At 47.7% G+C, this 18,558-nt stretch overlaps 1 protein-coding gene across 1 annotated transcript in view; it reads right to left on the bottom strand.

The window, feature by feature from the left end:
• The window catches only part of LOC135370410 (organic cation transporter protein-like), a 35,689-nt gene extending 17,678 nt beyond the window's left edge, over nucleotides 1–18,011 (bottom strand). The window contains exons 1-4 of the mRNA XM_064604155.1: nucleotides 17,907–18,011; nucleotides 4,600–4,991; nucleotides 3,489–3,592; nucleotides 1,901–2,055 (exon numbers count right to left, since the gene is read on the bottom strand). Of these exons, the coding sequence (XP_064460225.1) occupies nucleotides 1,901–2,055; nucleotides 3,489–3,592; nucleotides 4,600–4,956 (616 nt within the window). The 5' untranslated portion in view covers nucleotides 4,957–4,991; nucleotides 17,907–18,011. The remainder of the gene's footprint in view (nucleotides 1–1,900; nucleotides 2,056–3,488; nucleotides 3,593–4,599; nucleotides 4,992–17,906) is intronic.
• Between the last annotated feature and the right edge of the window lie 547 nt (nucleotides 18,012–18,558).

Here is an 18,558-nt window from a genome sequence, read left to right as displayed (position 1 = left end):
AGCTGCCCGACCCCTGGCCTATATGCTAAGGCATTTCCAAAGGACCCATCATGGATCTTCCTAAACATTTATTGGTAAGACAGGTACAACAATGGCGTTTACCACGAAAAATACAAAAGGTGCGGCACCATGTGCCTGACTGGGTCACCGATGGATGGTGTCCGAATCTGTGATGAGCCCAACCTCAAAGCTACCAACATTGGGCGATGATCCCATTTCCTATTTCTGTACCTTTCGTGAGAAATTTACAGGCATTAAAGACTGAATGGTATCAACAGTGTCTTAGAGGGATAGTTGGACCTCCAATCGTTTATTCGTAAATTTGTTTTCATAACTAGTATGCATTCCATAATTTACCGAATCCATCCTACACTTTTTGCCGACTTCGGCGATAATTATAAATCACTGAAATCCACACGTTTTGAAATTCCCGCGCGGGGAGACGTACGAGTGACGTCAGCGTGACGACACTTGACGACGCGGGGGGCGTTCCCTTTCACCCCAAGCACTCATCTGCGGGGAAAATACTTGCCTAAGAGGGAAGCGTGGGAGGGTCACGGAAACTTCAATTGAATAGGGGCTGTTGAAGAAAAGGCATCAGATGTGGGATACGACCTACACCCTCTGATTGCCAGTCAGATGTTACTACGTCACGGATACGTCATGCGAGGTGATAAAGTGATTCTCCTGTTTGTCCCTCCCCCCATAGATACCGGTCTGCCGCCAGCGTTTCTGGCAACGCGTGTGTATAGCTCTGGAAATACGTCGATTTAGAGCGAGAGGGCTTGCCGAGAGAGTTTTTTTTTTTTTTTACTGCCCCTTTAAAGTTAGGGCAATTTACGAACGCATCTAGACTTCGTGCAAATATTTTTCCTTTGCTAACGGAAATATTGAAGGAGGGTTAAAGACTTTCTTGAAAGAACATAGTTTCGTGAAATACGGCGACAGAGGAATGCTGATGATGTGTGATAACCAGTCAGCAGCCAAGATGATGGAAAATCCTATACAGCATCAGCGGTCAAAGCATATCGGTTTAAGATACCTCTATGTCAGAGAACAAGTTGAAAACCGAAGCTTCGCGATCCAGTGCCTGCCGACGGAAGTCATGATTGCAGATGGGCTCACCAAGGCAGTGCCAAAACAGAACTTGCTGTGGATTAATTTTTTAACCCCGAATTCGTAGATGTGACTTGATCTCGACTTGACTTGCAGATGCCCCGGCAGAGCGCCAATGCACTTCAGAAACCCTGCTCGGCTTAAAGCGTTCTTACGCAGCGAGCTCGACTTGACACGTGTGGTGAAAATGTCAAGTCAGCGCACGGGCTACCTTGTACCCGACTTGGGTAACGCTTCAGTACGGCAGACTCGGGAGGCCACATGACGTTCAGAATCTTGAAAACGCGACATTTCTTTGCGTCAGGACTTATACTATGTACCATACCTGTCATCTGGCACCAGCAGTTGTGCAAAGGCCCTGTAAACAAATTGATATGACGCATCAGCTCATGTAAAGCGAGGCTAATTAGCCTACCTTTACATGGGCTGATGCATCATCAATTTGTTTACAGGGCCTTTGCACAACTGCTGGTGCCAGATGACAGGTATGGTACATAGTATAAGTCCTGACGCAAAGAAATGTTGCGTTTTCATACTGCAAAGCAAATTTTAGTGCAAACTTGAGCGTAGATCCCCCTCAGGTAAAGTTAGCAGGCTGCGACTTGACGAAATAAGCCAACGGGAGGGTTCACGAAAGGCACAAACCGTCTTCTCTTCAGGGAGACTTCTTGGCGCAGACTTGCAAAAGTCAAGATGCGGCTTCGAGTCAAGTCACATCGTACTCGTGGGTAACTGGCTGTTGGTAACATTTCGACACTCAACGCGAGTGGGAGTGTGTTCTTACCTATAGTGACTGCGGTGCTCTGGTAGCCTCCGACTCCCAGTGATGTTACCAGGCGGATGAGGTTGAACACCAGGAACGTGGGGGAGGCTACTGTGGCCAATCCCGACAGCGTCACAATGATGACAGCGAAAAGCAGTGAAGTCCGACGACCGAACCTATAGGAGCACAACGAAATGTCATTCCAGGGTCATCAATAATACCCCTGTCACACGGGCAGTCTTGAATGATCTTCGAAACCAACTGCTATTGAACATGTGCGTAGCGCCAACTAGCGTGTAACGTGTCGACTTCTCAAACAGAATTGGTTTCAACGCTCTCTGACAGGTTGACGCATTACATTCTGGATGGCGCCACGCGCATGTTCAGTGGCCGTTGGTCTCGATGGTCATTCAAGACTGCCCGTGTGACAGGGGTAGCACGCAAGAAGGTTGGTTATCGCTACAGAAGCACCATCCACGACTACATAAGAACTGCGAGGACTGCACTGCGGAGTGTTAATATATTTGCTATAGCGCATTAGCAATTGCTATATAGCAATGTTGACCAGTGCTAACGGCGAGGTAACGATAACCGTTGACCGCGAGCTACTAGATTATAACGACCACGTCATAATCAGCAACTCCTATGAGACGCCCGTCCGCACGATCTGGTAGGGGGCGCTACTCATCGGCACGCAAGACGTACGCCACGATTGAACAATGCAAATTTGAATTTTGAACGCGCAGAAGCGGATGTAAGACTACCGTAGCAGACGACAGCAACAGCTCCTATGAAAACACCTAGACCGATGATCATGATCAACTTTAGAAAGAAGCAACTCTCGCGGGACATACACTGCTTGCACAAAAATACTAAGGAAAGCTGAAGTACCGGTCCAATAAGTTGCGTGCTATCGCTAGCCTTCAAATGCGGCGGTGGGAAGGGGTCTATATGACATGAGCGGCTATAATCTAGTAGACCGTATTGCTGACACAGATGGGTAGAAATCTAGCGAACCGGTAGAATGTAGGAAGGGAGTTGCCTTAGGACAGAAGCCGCCGATATTTCGAACAGAGACTGTTCTTCTTCTGGGCACCGTCCTCATCATTGGCATGGTATTTAAAGGGTTAGGTGTGACGTGTTTAAAGGTTCATGCTAATTGTGGGTCAACAGCCCAGAGGGAAGAAAGGTTCCGTACGGGCTTTTACGGCCGGAGTGAATGGCTGCTTTGTTAGAGTGTGGAGGGGATTATGTGAACGTAGTGATCTAGGCTACAGACCGGTTACAGAAAAATGGAAGGTTCACGAACACGTGGACGAAATGGGACAACAGGCAAGAATTGGCAAGCATAGCGAAAGATAAGGAGGTTAGTGGTTACGTGGGGAAAATTCCAGAACCAGCAAAGGGTTTTTTTTCTTTTTTTTTTAAATATTTGTAATGCAAAGTTGTGGCATGCAATAATGCTACACATTATTATATTGCATTGTATTGCTACATGCTGTAATGCTACTTGTAATGTGCTTGTAATGCTACACATTGTATTGCTGACACAGACTGACGTGTCAGCACACACATCCGTCACACAGGCATACCAGATGAACTGTCTTACCTGTCTGATAAGGTGGCGAACAGCGCGTTTCCTGCAATGAGGCCTCCCATGAATAAGCTTTGTGACATGGAAACGTACCAACTTCTGTCGCAGACCAGGTCCCACTGAAGAAAACAATCAGGGGTGCATATAGCAAAAGTGTTACATAATCACATTTCAGAAGCTGCGGAAAATGTGTTGTTGTTGTGTCATTTTGTCCAGTGAAGGCGATCAACATTACGTCGGTTAAAGCGCATGCAAGCACGAAGGTTGTTCACTTTATTCCCAGGGGCCCAGTGGGTTGTATCTTTCCTTCCGCGACAGAGTTGACTCACGATGCCCTACCTTCTGTAACACGTTATTTCCCGACTCCTAACATACGCTGCCAATGACGAGAACTGTACCCCGTAGAAGAACAAGTCCTGTTCGAAATACATCCAACACTCGAACCGAAGCCTCTGCTTCAATCACTGAGAATCGAGTAGTAACTACTGAGCAATGTACTCCTAAGTAAGTTCTATGCCGGCTATCTGGTTACGCTGCACGGCATCGCTTCCACGAACTCGTCATCCGCGCCCAGTCAGCCACTTACGCCGACTACAACGAATACATCAACAGCCGCAAATCTGAAGATAAACGCTTTAAATCACGAACCGTCAGCGCATGCGTCCGATTCGCTACGGATTCCACACTATGATTGCAAGACTCGCATAGTTTCGCTCTTACACAAGGGGGGGGGGGGGGGGATATATTTATTAGAAGAAAAAAAAAGAAAAATCAGGAAAGGTCAGCCAAAAGGCATGTCGTCTTGCTATTCCGCAAAAAAAGAAAGAAAAGGACAAAAGAAAAATAATAAAAGTGAAATGAAAAGGAAAGAAAAGAATCGGGGAAATAAAGTATAAACTAACGAAAGGTGAAAGCAAGATGAGATAGATTAAAGACAAAGATGATTTCAAAAAAATGATGAGGGTGATGCGTGTGATGGTGAGGGGTGGTGGTGGTGAGAGAAAGAAGGGCGAGAGGTGAGGCTGTGCCACTGAAGAATGAGATGACACGATTTTGAGTTCACAGGCACGCACACAAGGGTTATTGTAATAATAAAACACGCTCCACATAAAGAATCGAATTATACCTCGGTGACAAGATTCGACTTGTAGAATGACGTGTCATACTCCCAGGCGGTGCAGGACAGGGTCTCGTTGAGAGCCACGGGCCCGGAATCTGTAATTTCGATGCGATACATGGCGCATTTGCTTGGCTTCATTTTTCCTTTGTGCATTTCCATGGGAATGGCAAAATTCCGCCACTGTTCCGACGTCCATTCTTCGAATCCCGATGGCCTAGCGCACCAATGATCCATCTTGGGGGCGGCGAAGGACAGGAGGAGTATCGTAAAGCTGAGGGGGAAACCGCGCATGAAGAGGAAGGCCAACGTGGGGACGTGCCACGGCCCCATCTTGTGGAGTACGCCGTTTAGGTCAAGGGCCATCGTGTTTCTGAACGTCACACTGTCCTGGAATACACCTGCAAATGAGGAAAGTGTAACCGTTAGGGCATTATCTAGTATGGCACTAGGCACTATGGCACTAGGGCATTATCTAGGGCATTATCTGTGAAACGAGGGGTCGGTAGATGTGCGTGTGACACTGAAGTATGACATATCATTGGACTTCCAGGGTGCATCTCCAACATGAACCCTAAAGACTTACAAGTTGCTCCCAGTAGACCTGACCCGTGACGTTTGTCCAGCTACTCATTTTAGACATCGTAGCGTTTCGCAACTTAGTACGAACGCGGGATGTGGGCCTTGTCGTGCACACTTCTACAAAGTTGGTAAGTTGATGAGCAAATTTAAAACTGTACTGTACTGTATTTAAACTGTAGTACCGCAAATCTGATAACTTGTAACCGTTGTGGGCCACCAGCATATGTGTCACTGTGAAGGTAGAACCCCTTGCCCGGTACCAAAATTGTCTTTTATGTCTTTAGTTTGTCGGCTACAGTGAACGTAATGTAGACCACTCAGGTAGCTGTGTATCATTTGCTTGAAAGTGCATGAGCAGGGAATCCGCGGAGTAACATGGTGGACTGCTGCGTTGTAGCGGATACATGGTGCAAGAACTACGGTTACGCTACGGCAATCGTAGCCGCTGTCCCTTACTGACAAACTAGTATCCTAGTCACACGGCTAACCTAAGGCCGTTAGTGGAACGGCCGTTACTTCACCTGCATTTCAACCATCATTTCGAATGACATCTTTGCAAGGAGGCGTACGCCTTTTTTGTGGCAATTATTAGCTGCAAAATTGTCACTAAAAAGTGTACGCCTCCCGTTTTCAACAAATGATGGCAGAGAACGATGTCATTCGAAATGATGGTTTGACAACAGGAGGAGGTAACGGCCGTTCCGCTAAAGGGCCTTAAGTTTGCCATCTGCTTAGGGTATACGACATAATTGACGCCAGTTTCGGGAACTGCTGTAACTATTTTTGGCTGCGACCGCACCTCCAGAGAGCCAGAAACCACGGCCCTGCTACCATTCTGCTGCGCTAGTGGGTGACGACGGCCTCAATAACGTTCCTCATGCGAGTGAAGTTTGCCTAGTGTATAGGACCCTAATAAAAAATACTTTGAAACTACTCCATTGCCGCAATGAGATCTTCGAAGGACACGCGGTAAAGAACAGGATGCAACAGGAAATTCTCAGGGTCAGGACGCACCTGGAAATGCTTCCAGAAACAGGACGAAAGACGGAAGCTTTCAGGAACAGGACGCAGCAGAAAATGTCCCAGGAACGGGATACAACAGGAAAGCTTCCAGGATACGGAATGCAACAAGAAGACTTCTGGGAACAGGGAGCAGCAAGAAACCTTCCAGGAACCGAATGTAATAGTAATAATAATAAAAAGATCCCGCCAATGGGTTGCAACAAGAGTGCTTCCAGGAACAGAATGTAATAATAATAATAATAAAAAGATCCCGCCAATGGGTTGCAACAAGAATGCTTCCAGGAACAGGATGGAACAGGAAAATAAATCTTTTCAGGAACAGGAATGTAACCTTATTCGCGGTTTGCAGCTCAAAGCAAAACGTGTGGCTTCGACGCGTTTATGATAGCTGGTTTGTGGCTGAAGGGAAAGCAATGCAAATTCGCCGCAAGGCAGGAGTGGTGACTGAACGGTAGAGGAAAGTATCGGTATGGGACGAAAAGACTGTATGTGTTGTAGTATACTAAAAACCCATTGCGAAGCATGAACGTTGTCACTGCCCTTCGTATACCTGAGCATCAAATTGCAAAAGACGAATCCATTTCGCAGAATCATGTATGCCGCGAAAGGAACCTCGCGATTTCATTCAACTGACTCAACTGCATGCTTAGCTAACTGTCCTGGAGTTGAAACGCACTCAAAAGACTGTATACAACTCAGACATCTTGATCATATCCACGAAAATACAACTACTTTATTGTGAGATGATGAATGATGGGTGATGAATGGGGAGTTTCATGGCCAGGGGACATTGCTGATGGTAATGTGGGGAATGAAATAATGAACCCCGTCACAATATATATAAGGATCTAAGTCTTATGGTGTCCAAAAAGGTAACAGAGCTTTGAGGACAGAGCGTTGGTGGACTGGATTTGGCCAGGGACCAAGCAATTGCGAGAGAGAGAGAGAGAGAGGGAGGGGGGGGGGGGCGAGAGTCCAGCTGATTAAGAGACCCGGAGAGTGTAGTTCGCGAAGGTTGGTAGTGTGGGCAATGGAAAAGAATGTGCTCTATATCTTCTAGAGCACAACAGCAACAGCAGCTAGGAGGGTCAACTTATCTCAAGCGGTAACGCCACTGAGCTGTAAAAGTCACACCGAGTCGCATCCGATGAATTAATAACGAGAAGTGTTCAGGCTGCTGCTCAAAACTAGCCAGGATGTCGTTTATAGAAGAAGCGTACCGTCATCATTCTTCACGAAAATTATGAAAGACAAGGTTCTCGAGGCGGTCACGTCACTCTACGTAATTATGATAGACATGAGACATCACTGGGTAGACGGAAGGGGTGTCAGGGGACCTTCAGGTCCAGCTTTGTGGCTGAAAAGAAATTGCATCCTATTCTGTGACCAACAGCTTGCGTGTAGTTTGGATGAGTATGCCCCTCAACTGTGGGTAACGCTCATGAATACCGACAGCTTTGCGAAGCATATCTCTAGCTCATCAAGGGGATCGGTTTCGCACGAAGAAATGTGGCCGTGAAAGAAAGGATGCAGCCGGCGATTCAGGATGCAAGGCGGGTGTTACGCATACTGCATGCAGTACCCCATAGGGTATCCGCTGAGGGAGCAGACGGACACGGTCGTAGATTCGGAAATAACTGAAAAAAGAAGAAGAATAAAATAAAGAAAAGAAAACAAAGAAAAGGGCCTCTCACCCATTTAGACCAACAACAACACTTTACTTTAGTGGTTATGATTGGGACACTTCACCGCAATATGCTATAATGTACCCCACTGCTCTACCGCACAACGATACCGTATTGCGACACTCAACCGCAAAAAACAACAGCACGATGACGTGGTGAAACGAGGCAGCATATCGCGCTACATGAGCGTTCAAGGCGGTCAAATTCTTCAACGAAAAGCTCGAGACCCTGGGGCAAGAAGGACTCAGATCTTTTTTTCTGGTCCACAGTCTCGGGTTTTTTGGTTATGGATCTATGCCACCAAGGCGGTTGCTTTTTAGCCATTCTTCCCGGTGGACAATTGTCTATTTGGAATAGAAATAACGACAAAGAGACGTTGCACGCCCTATCGACGTTAAGTTTACTATACAGGTGCCCCGGGATCGAATCCGGGCTGTTTGGGTGTTTTTCCCTGGGTTTTCCTAAAGCGGGGGTTTAACAAGAAATGTCGGCACAGTTCCCGTGAGGTCAACCCAGGGCACATGATCCCCCCTGGGATAGTAGTGACTTTGCCCGCCTAAGAGTGTCCGACTACGGCAAGCACTTCCATCACCTCCACCACCAACATCACCACCACCACCACTACCACCACCACCACCACCACCACCACCACCAAGTTTACTATACACGGATGGGACTCACCGGTGATTCAGATCTTTACCGCTGGAAAACTCGTGCTCCTACCCGCAGAAACACAAGCCGAACCCTCTATTAGAACGCGGGATGACTAACGGAGAGGGAAGAATACCAGACGCATTTTCCGGTCCTTCACTATAGACTGCATTTGACCAAGATAGTCGCACAGTATCAGAGAGCTTTTTGAAGTGGAACCGCTCCCGTAACATCTAAGGAGATGAGAAGAAAGTGTTTGTTTCTTATCATATCCTGGCAAGATAGCTAGTGAGTGCATCGCGCCGCCTGGGGCGAGGTGTTGAACGTCTTCCATCTGACCACGTCGGGGTTCGTTGCACTAGAGTTTTGTGTAGGGAACGCGCTTCGGAGTTGTAGACTATACAATTGTATTGCCAACTGTAGGATGGAACAAGCGCTAGTCTTGCCCACTTCACGTCTCAAAAATAGTACTGCCCCTCGCCTTAAAACACACAGTTACGTTCTTCAGCATCGAATGTTGTTGTTTTTTCTCGGGGCTTGAGGCGTTCAACAACGGAGACGCGGAACATCTCCTAGTGAGTAGTCGTATCTGCCTGAGGCGAAGAAGAAGAAAGAGGTGGTGGTGGCGATGGTGAAAGGGCACGCCGTTGTCGCCCTCACAGAGGTGGGCTACGTCACGACTGACGCCCTGGGCCGACTTCTAAGGGAACTGTGCCGACATATGTCTGAAAGCGACTGAGGAAAACCCAGGAAAAACCCCAGATAGCACAGCCGCCGGCACCGGGATTCAAACCCACGTACCTCCCAGTCTCGACGTGACATCGCCCGCACGCTACCTACTGAGCCACTGGAGATGGCAAGAAGAAAAAGGAAAGCGAGAAGCCTGAATTGTTTAAATTGATAGAATCGTTGCACGTAGAATGCGTTTCTGTCGCTGGAAACTGTCGCGGGAATTCTGTTTGTTTGTTTTTTTCTTTTGAAAGAACGACAGTGCGTCTATAGTGTTTATTATATAATCGCCTCCTTTCTATGGTGTCCCTGTGTGGCGTCGTCGTTGCTCTTGCTTATGGTGCGCAGCCGAGAACTATGGCGTCGGCCACTTGGCTGACGCCATAGGCATTTACTAGGCAGCAAAGGGGGTCTCCTGTGCGGCAGCCTCTATGCGATGATGATGGCAATCTGTGACGTATGATGACTCTCTTACGTCACGACTCGGCCTCGCAGGTTGTGCGAGTAGAATGAACGAACGCACCCTTCTGTACACGTGGGCGTCTGTACAAGTGGCATAGGGGGATACTTTCTTTTAAAGTGCCACTCCGGACTCTGAAAACAGCGTTTATTTTATTTATTCCACGAAAAGAAGGTGCCTCGAGGATTCTGTCCGCGAAATTTCAATCCTGTTTGCGAACGCTGTACATTTCTGTCAATTTTTGAAGATCTGCTGACCCTCCACGAGTTTCGATGACGCCAGGAGCGGGTGACGCAGTCATAAGCCCACAAATTGCGATGATGTCATGTTCTGGAGAGGGCACTTTTTCTCCTAGCCTTCGCCGGCGTCCGAGGAGGGTCACGTGGTGGAGAAGTCACGTGACGCTGATCGAAAGAGGCGAAAATGGGAGAGATGTCTTCTCCCTCCTTGTGTTTTCTCGAAAGTGGGAGGATATGTCACGTGGCGCTCCGCTTACGGAGTGCAAAAAGTGAGCCCCCCCGTAAGACGCCAAGGGCAACAACGTTGCCAGATGACAGCCGGGCGCTCCGTCGGAGCCTAACATGACGTCACAGTTCTCAAAAATAAAAATTACTTTTCTCTAGCTTTCGCGTCAGGTGGAGCTAAGATATTTTGCAGGAATGTAAAGTGAGACAAGACGCTTTCAGTAACATAACTTTCGTGGGATTCCAAAGACACGAGATTTAGTTCGTATAGTGGCACTTTAAAACAGGGGCATGCGAGGCGCCCGTCGTCTTTTGTTGGTGGCGTTTTTATTGCCGAGTGGCCCTTCCTGTCGATATGGTTTCATATTGCTCGGGGTTCGCTTTATTTGGGAGTATTCCCACGTTCGCATTGCAGCGCCTGATGGGAGATACTATTGAGAAAGCTAATTTTGCCTCACGGCGTACGCGGGTCAATATGTGGCATATTCCCGGCGATGTCGCATGGGTTCGCGCCCTCAATGGCGTGCCGCCTGCCCGCCGCGGGAGCATGGCTTTGCAGATGGCTAACGTTGTACAACTACGCGATCGCCCATGCATGCTCAGTCGGATCCTCGTCCGAGGAACGTGCGGAACGTCAAAGCGACGAATATCCTTATACGCAGAGCAGTAATCCACAGCACCGGGTGTCGACGGCCCTTGCGGCCATGGGCGTCGGAAGGCGGGAGCAGAGGAGGCCGTCGCCCGCACCCCCTCCCCCGAACTTTCGCTCTGAGGGTGCCGACACCACATTTTTCATCTGGACGTGTCGTCCCTGACAGACAGCACTGTTACCGTGCAGAGTGCAGATGATGTATATTGTGTATACTGTGATGCCGTACCGAGTCGTTTCGAATAATGGCTCGTCTAGGTTAGGTTAGGTTAGGTTGGGTTAGGGCTTGCCCCCCCCCCCCCCCCATGCCGTGAGGGACTTCCGACGCTCCTTGTTGCAGCTGCGTCCAAGAAGTTAGGACCGAATGCTGCTTGGAAAGTCACACGTGCTGGTGAATGATGTTTTCCCGGCACAGCTGACCTCCCACTGTACCTCAGTAAAGGTACTGGGTAATACCTCTGTCAGACGGGCACATATACGGCCTTTAACGTTAGGCATTAAAGGAGCAGTCTAGAGGCCCACAACTTTGCTTCTGTTTTTGGTCAGTATGGAATGTTAGGCGGCCAAAAGCAGTTTTCCCACAATTAGTGCAACCGTAGCGAAATTGGGACGCCTAGCTCCCCGAACCTCCCGTGCGCGAAACACCCTCCTTTGCCTTCACGGTAGGCACGTGATGAGCGCCACCACGCGCGTCACTATGTCACGCAAGTGGTGAGGACGCTCCTCATTGGACCTGGGATCACATGATCGAGGTGAGCAACATCGCGCAGGTCGGAGCGTCTGCTACCGCTTCGGAGACGCCATGCGTTCTCCGGCTACGTGATGTTCGAAACAGAGGGTTTGAAGGCTGTCCACGACACAACCGCGATTTTTTGGGACCGCAGACACCACGGGAAGAACGAGTGGTGCAGCCCGAAATGAACTGTGCTTGTACAGCGAAAACCCCGTGCTTCCCGACAGTGTGAAGCCTGTCCGACCGTTTTCACCGCGCAGTTGGTTCAGTGGCTAACAGGTGGCGCCACAATACCGCCGCCATCGCTTGCTTTCTGCTACTGTGAATTCCACTGATCTCTATAGGCCTCCGGCGCTAAAGTTTCCTGTCCCCCTTGCGGAGGAAGGGGGACAGGAATACTCTCGATAGAAAGCTAGCAGACGACGGCCCTGGCGCCACCTATCATAGGGTGCCTGTGACGCTCATACCCTACATGGAAAAGGTTATCCATGTCTGCTGTGTGCTAGCGAATTATCAGCCACATATCATAAAACCTGAAGACGTGTAGTGTAATGCTGGGAAGGGTTCCCAGACTCCTGTGCTTTTGACGTGAAACGTTTTTCATTTCGGTATGGGGGTACACATGGTCAAACCGCATGAAACGAAAATTAGTCGCCCTTGCAACGCTCATAGCTCTGTAACTGCGTGTCATGCACGATTCACTTTGATATCGCTTTGGAGAGCAAAGAAGCCATTACTCAAGTAAGCATGACCCATGCCTTTCGACGGCACCAGTGCCGCGTGACACGCGTTGTAATTTGGGCTAAAAATAGACGCTTCGGCGCTGTGGATTTCGGTGCTGAAATGTAGCAAATTTGCCTTTAATTGATATGATTGTGTAATTGTTTTGTGTATACTCTCATCTGATACAGGAACTTGACGCAACACAAGCATAGTATATTTTGAAAACTGTCCAGGTGTTTCTTCACCAAGACATATGATTAGACCCTGAAGTTTCCTGGTGTTATTGTTTCCCAAAATCAGGGTGAATTCGGACTAATAGTTCCATGTCAAGAATTCATGCACATTCAGATGTAAAATTTTTTGTCAGAATGAATTCAGGGAGAAATCAGGCTTTATTTTAGTATTGATGTTTGTGGTACCATTTATTGGGGTTTTAGAAGTACTACAAGTAGAGGCCGTCTGCATATTTTAGGTTAGTATGGCTAAGAGCAATTTTGTGGGTAGTTATCGAATTTAACTCTAAACAAGGGAACGGTTCAAGGTGCGTATTTGGGGAACATGGGGTTAAACCCTAACTTCAGGGTCTACATGTGATAGATCTCAGTAAGAAATCACTACAGACACACATTTACCTCTGTCTTTTATTTATTTTCTCCCTATATTACTATCATTGTATGAACTCCCCTGTTTCAATAAAAGCAGAAGTGTGTAGAAGTGTAATGTCAACACTTAGTACGTTCTCAAAACACAGTCGTGCTGTTTTTTTTTTTCATTTTACATCCATACTGAACTGAGCGAACATGCAGAGGTTGCGACTTTTTCTTTAGCCTTTCTAATATTTCAGTCTCATTTCGAGCCCTGCTTCTCAAGATGACATGAGCTTGTGTGCTTGAAATTCTAAGTTCCCTGTCTCAGTTGGATATGTTTCAGAACCTGGCGTGACGTAAACAAACCATAAGCTGTACTGTTGTGACATTGTAATCCTTGGGTGCAAGGGTTCACATATTTGCAAGGCTGTCACTAATCTTACTCGGCTTGGGGAGTTTCGGTGGAAAGCCGTAAACTGTCTTATGGGAACGCCGTTGCCCTTCTATCTCAGTTTTGTCGCAAAGGCCGTATTGCTGACTGTCTGGCAAGAAGATAATGACAGTATGCACTTACGGCCGTAACCGTTAAGGCCGTAAGTGTGCCCGTCTGACAGGGGCCTTTGGGGGAAGGTGCGGTAGGCCTTCTCGAAACTGACGACTTGGTGCATTGAAGCGAGCTCTGCATAGCTCCAATCACGCGGTATCCGGTGGGCTACGGCCAAATGGGCCGTGCGTACTCCTGCAACTGTTTGCACCCGGTATGGCTAGATAAGGGGGACGGGATATGTTTAATGTGATACAAGAGGAAAGGTCTGCTTGACTATGGTCGACTTGCTATCCTTAAAAAAAAAAGAAGAAAAATCATGCCTCGGATATTCGCATATTAGCGTAATGCAGTAACTTATTAAGCATCTTTCCGAGTGCAAGCGATAGCGGCGTCCCCGATGAGTTGACAACCTCGTTCTGTTTAGTGCGCTTTATCATCGGACTGCAGCGTGGATAGGAGGAAGAAAATAAAGATACCGCGGTGGTGTTGATTGAACTGCTTGCCGTATAGAAACCGCGTTGTTTACAACACTGTGGACCGAAGCGCTGCACATGACAAGATTTCAGTAGTACGCTATTACAGCCAAACAACAACAACAACTTTATTTTTGACTTTGGAGAGTGGGGAGGTTCATCGCCCGGGGCGATACTCTACCCCATTGCTGGTGGGGATGTGGGGAATAAAATAACGAGCCCCTTCACATTAACGATCGAAGTCCTATAATGTCCAGAAATGTCAGAAGAGCTCTGAGCGCAGAACGTTGCTGGGCTGGATTGGGCCAGGGACCAAGCAATTTCGATAGGGAGAAGGGGCGAGAGTCCACCTGACGAAGAGACTCGGAGAGTGCGATTCGGGAAGATTGGTAGTTGGGGCAATGAAGAAGAATATGCTCCAGATCCTCAAGAGCACCACAGTGTGGCAGCAGGTGGGAGCGTCAATTTGTCTCAAGCGGTAACGCCACTGAGCTGTAAAGGGCACATCGAGGCGCATTCGGTGGATTAATGCAGCATCTTGACGAGAGGTGTTTCGTGGCATGCGGAAAGCGAGCGTTGGATCAACTCTGCTCAACATAGAGGGGTGGGGTTGGGGGGAGAATGTCGGTTGTCCATTGGCGGGAAGCCAGGGGTGTCACGAGGCGTCGCAGAATTGAACGGCGGTCTCCTCTCAGCAGAACAATACTGGTCCGTTTTCGTATACAGCCATTATTTCATTAAACCATGGGTATAGTTGGAGTGGATTTACGCGCGAGGTAAATACTGTATAAGTAGTAATTTTCGCGAGGACCTATTTTTCGCGAAATTCGCGAACGCCCTTTTATCGCGAATTTAAAGTACCGCGAAATATTCGAACCAATGACAGAAAAATACGTGAAAGAACTATGTAAGAAATTTGACCCAGGACGCTGAGGCAACTTATGTATACGGAGTTTCTTACGCTCTAACACTGCATTGCCTCGCAAAGTGTTCAGTTCGCCGCTGCAACTGGAGACTGTAGTCCCGGCTTCACGTACGAATCCCGCGCGGATGTAAGCCTCCCGTGATTCCGGTTCCTTGTAAGCCTGGATCATCCAGAAAGCGCGTATGCACTCTGTCACGCGTATAGACCTTTGGAAAAGTTGTCGCATCACTACCAAGTACCAATCGCACTTGTTCGATGCGATGACAGGAATGACGGGAGACAGGGCAATTGGGCAATGGCACAGATACGAGCCGAGTAGGACCCCCTAATCGCATCCCTTGCAGTCAGAAGTGCTCAAAAGCAAGACAAATTGAACGAGTTGCCCAGTTGTGATACCTCTTATTAGCTTCTTCCGAGAAGTTCAAGGTGGATGGCCCCTAAGATGCAGGGTGGACGCAGCGCGGTGCCGCGAATTTAAGGTTCCGCGAATAATTGCCTGATCCTGGCTTCTCATAAATTCGCGAATTATTGAGCCCGCGAATTTAAGCACTTATACAGTATGGTAAGGTAGCCGTGGATAGCGAATCGTTTCCTTGTCTTTCCTGTATGTATCCACGTAGCTCTGAGTTCTGCGATAACCGACGATACTAAGAAAATGTTTACATTTTAGTCAGGCGTCCTCGTCAAGACAACGAGCCACAGCGGTCGTATCACCCGCTGACGAAAGTGACTTCGAAACGGGAGAAGCTGTTACGAAAGTAACGTCCTCTTCCATAACGACTTATGCAAGTCAATTACTTTCATCATGAACGCCAACAGTGTCCTTATTTGTCGGTTCTTCAGAGGTCTATATGGAAATAAGCGGAACTGATGTTAACTTTCAGCATACCGAAAAAAAAAAAAAACACACAATAAAGTTGTTATGATGAGCTAACCCGAGTTGAACTGGCAGTACACTCTTAAAACGGTCACTTCTAATGGAGGTTAAAAAATGTATATGCGTTTTTACCTCTAAAAGTAAAAGGTATATAGGATAATCCAGCATTGACACCGCACTGGCACAACGTCGTGTAATACCGGGATGCGGTCTGCTGTCAAGATCGAAAGTACTCCGAATATGCACTTAAGTTAATTCACTAATCTGCTCTTTTTGTGCACTGTTTACGCAATAATATTTGTGCAGAGAGGTTTATGAAATAGGATGTGACTACTTCGTCTAGCGTCAGAAACCTGAAAGTATTCCGCTAACACACCAGAACCGCCATATGCGTTACCTGTTTACGAGTACAGTTTGTTTACGGGTTACATCGAGTGCATTGTGATCGTGTAACCCCTGCGGGTGGTCATGACGCTGTCTGTAACCTCTGGCCACCAGAGAGTTTCGTCTAAGCTCGTTACCCAATATGTAACCTCTACTGCAGAAGTTATCCGTTTTCCGAAGTCATCGTCATCATGTATTTCTCTCTCTCTCTATTCGTTTTCAGAAGTAACGTGAGAAGTGACCGTCTTAAGAGTATACCTTTTACTTTTAGAGGTAATAACTCATTCACATCTTTTACCTTTACTAGAAGTGACCGTTTTAAGAGTGTACGACATGAGGAAAAAAAAACAGAAGGGGGTTTTAAAGAACACCCGAGAGGAAAATAAAGAGTAGTGTGCACGATATACCTGGTCAAGCTACCATAACAGGTGTTACCTTGTCTGAAAAAAAAAGAAGTATGCATTGATTCGATTGTAGTTGGAAATTAGCCCTTACATGCATTAGCCGCCCGCAGCACATCGTTGCCATCGCGGCTTCTCCCGCACCTGTTCTTTTAGAGGAGTAGCAAGCCGGCACTTGCCTGGCTGACATCTCCTTTTTGTGTGAATAAACATATACCCTGGCCTCGGTGGCTCAGTTGGTAGCGTGATCGCCTTCTGATCCCGAGATCGCGGGTACAAACCCGGCCGAGGACGCCATAGCAACTTGGTGGCAGGGTACAAGTTGCTTAGACACGCCGTCTTCCGCGAGGAACGTTAAATACGGGGTGCCGTGTGATGAGCTTTCATCGCACGTTAAAGAACCCTCAGGCGGGCAAAAGCAATCCGCGGACCGACCGCTGTGGCGTCGCTCATGATCTCAGTTGTCTCGCGACGTAAACACCCAATTATTATATTATTACATATACCCCCCCCCCCACCCCCCTTACATGTTCGCGAGGCTACAACAGAATTGAACCGCATTGCAGTTATACAACGTACAGCTATGGGATACCGTGTTTTCGGATTTATCCGAAAAAAATCCGCTTTTGAGGGTTTCAGTAATCGAGAGCCCAGCAAGAAAAGCCATGCCCTGATGGGATTGACTTGGGTTTGTTTCCTTTTATGTCGACGCTGCCTCGCATCGCGGACTCTATACTGGAAACGATGTCATTTTGAGCTCATGGTCGGCCATATCCCAGGTCTACATGGAAATGTCCAGGATCTGGTGCTTTCCTTTCGCTTTTTCCCGTGAATTGTGTTTCCCTTCCTCTTACATGTTGACGAGGGAGCACAGACGACATATTAAAAGCGGTCTTCTTGAAAACGTATAGCTTGTAGCGAAGATGAGACGCAAGGGAAAGCTGGCCTTGAGGCTGAGTCAAGGAATATAGAGACCTCGTGATGTTCACGTCGCCAAGTAATCGTGATACAGATGTCGTTGTGTACACGTCTTACTGCACAATAGTAAGGTGCAGACATGATGTGTAGACATAAGCGCAGCGAAACAACTCATATATGCAGACATAATGTGCATGTGCAGATATGAGCTCAAGAGGGCCTGCTGTACAACAATAACCGTTCGTGCAAAGCAGCGTCTGATTCTTTCTGTAACACAGCCGTCAGTACTTTCCCCGAATTTCGGATATTAACTCGGTTGGTAAGAAAATAAAGGACGAAAAACTCCGAATTATCGGAAAAGTAATAAACCCCGAAAAACGCATTTCCGAACACGCCTCCGAAAATGATCTCTGGAAACCCAGAACGCCGACATTTCGCTCAGAAAACGTTTCGGATTGACCTACGGGTCACCGCGTGTATGTCAGAAAGGGGGAAGACCACTTACCGCCTCCTTGTCGTACCCGTTGTCGCTGGTCGCCTTCACTATCTCCTCGTTGAACTGCCCACTCTGCGAGTGCTGTATAATGCTTTACTGCTCCAACATAAATTACACCCTCTATATAACCCCCCCCCCCCCCCCTAATAGTCTGCATTGACTGCTGTCCGAAGTGACACGTTTATACGTAGCGTGACACGCATTATCGCTTCTGAGATGTGTTGGCCTCTCGGTGAGGTCCACTCTTTTCTTGAAGGGGCGCCAAGGTCCTAACATTTCTTCTCGCGATGTGCAAGACACCTCGTAAAAATGTAAACGTAAAAGGAAGGGGTTGTTTCATCGGTTGCGTCGTTCGATTTGGGGGGCCTTCCTAGTGCTTTCAACGTTTCCTATCTCCTCATGGGGATGTGGGGATGTGTGGGGATGGGGTGAACTGTGAACTCAAGTCGTGCCACCTCATTCTTCGGTCTCCCACCAAACCCTCTCACACTCATACGCATTACCCTAATCTTTTTTTTTTTAAGTCATCTTTGTCTTTAATCTAATCAAGTTATTACTAAAAATCAGGGTTGGTTACCGAAAATATTATTGTTTCCGGTAACTGAAAACCTCGGCTTTTCTTTCTGTTTCCGTTTCTGAACGATTTTCGGTAGGGGTTTCT

This window comes from Ornithodoros turicata, chromosome 10, assembly GCF_037126465.1.
Source record: "Ornithodoros turicata isolate Travis chromosome 10, ASM3712646v1, whole genome shotgun sequence".
Lineage (NCBI taxonomy): Eukaryota > Metazoa > Arthropoda > Arachnida > Ixodida > Argasidae > Ornithodoros > Ornithodoros turicata.
Note: the sequence above shows the minus strand (reverse complement) of the source record. Positions and strands in the feature narration are given on the sequence as shown.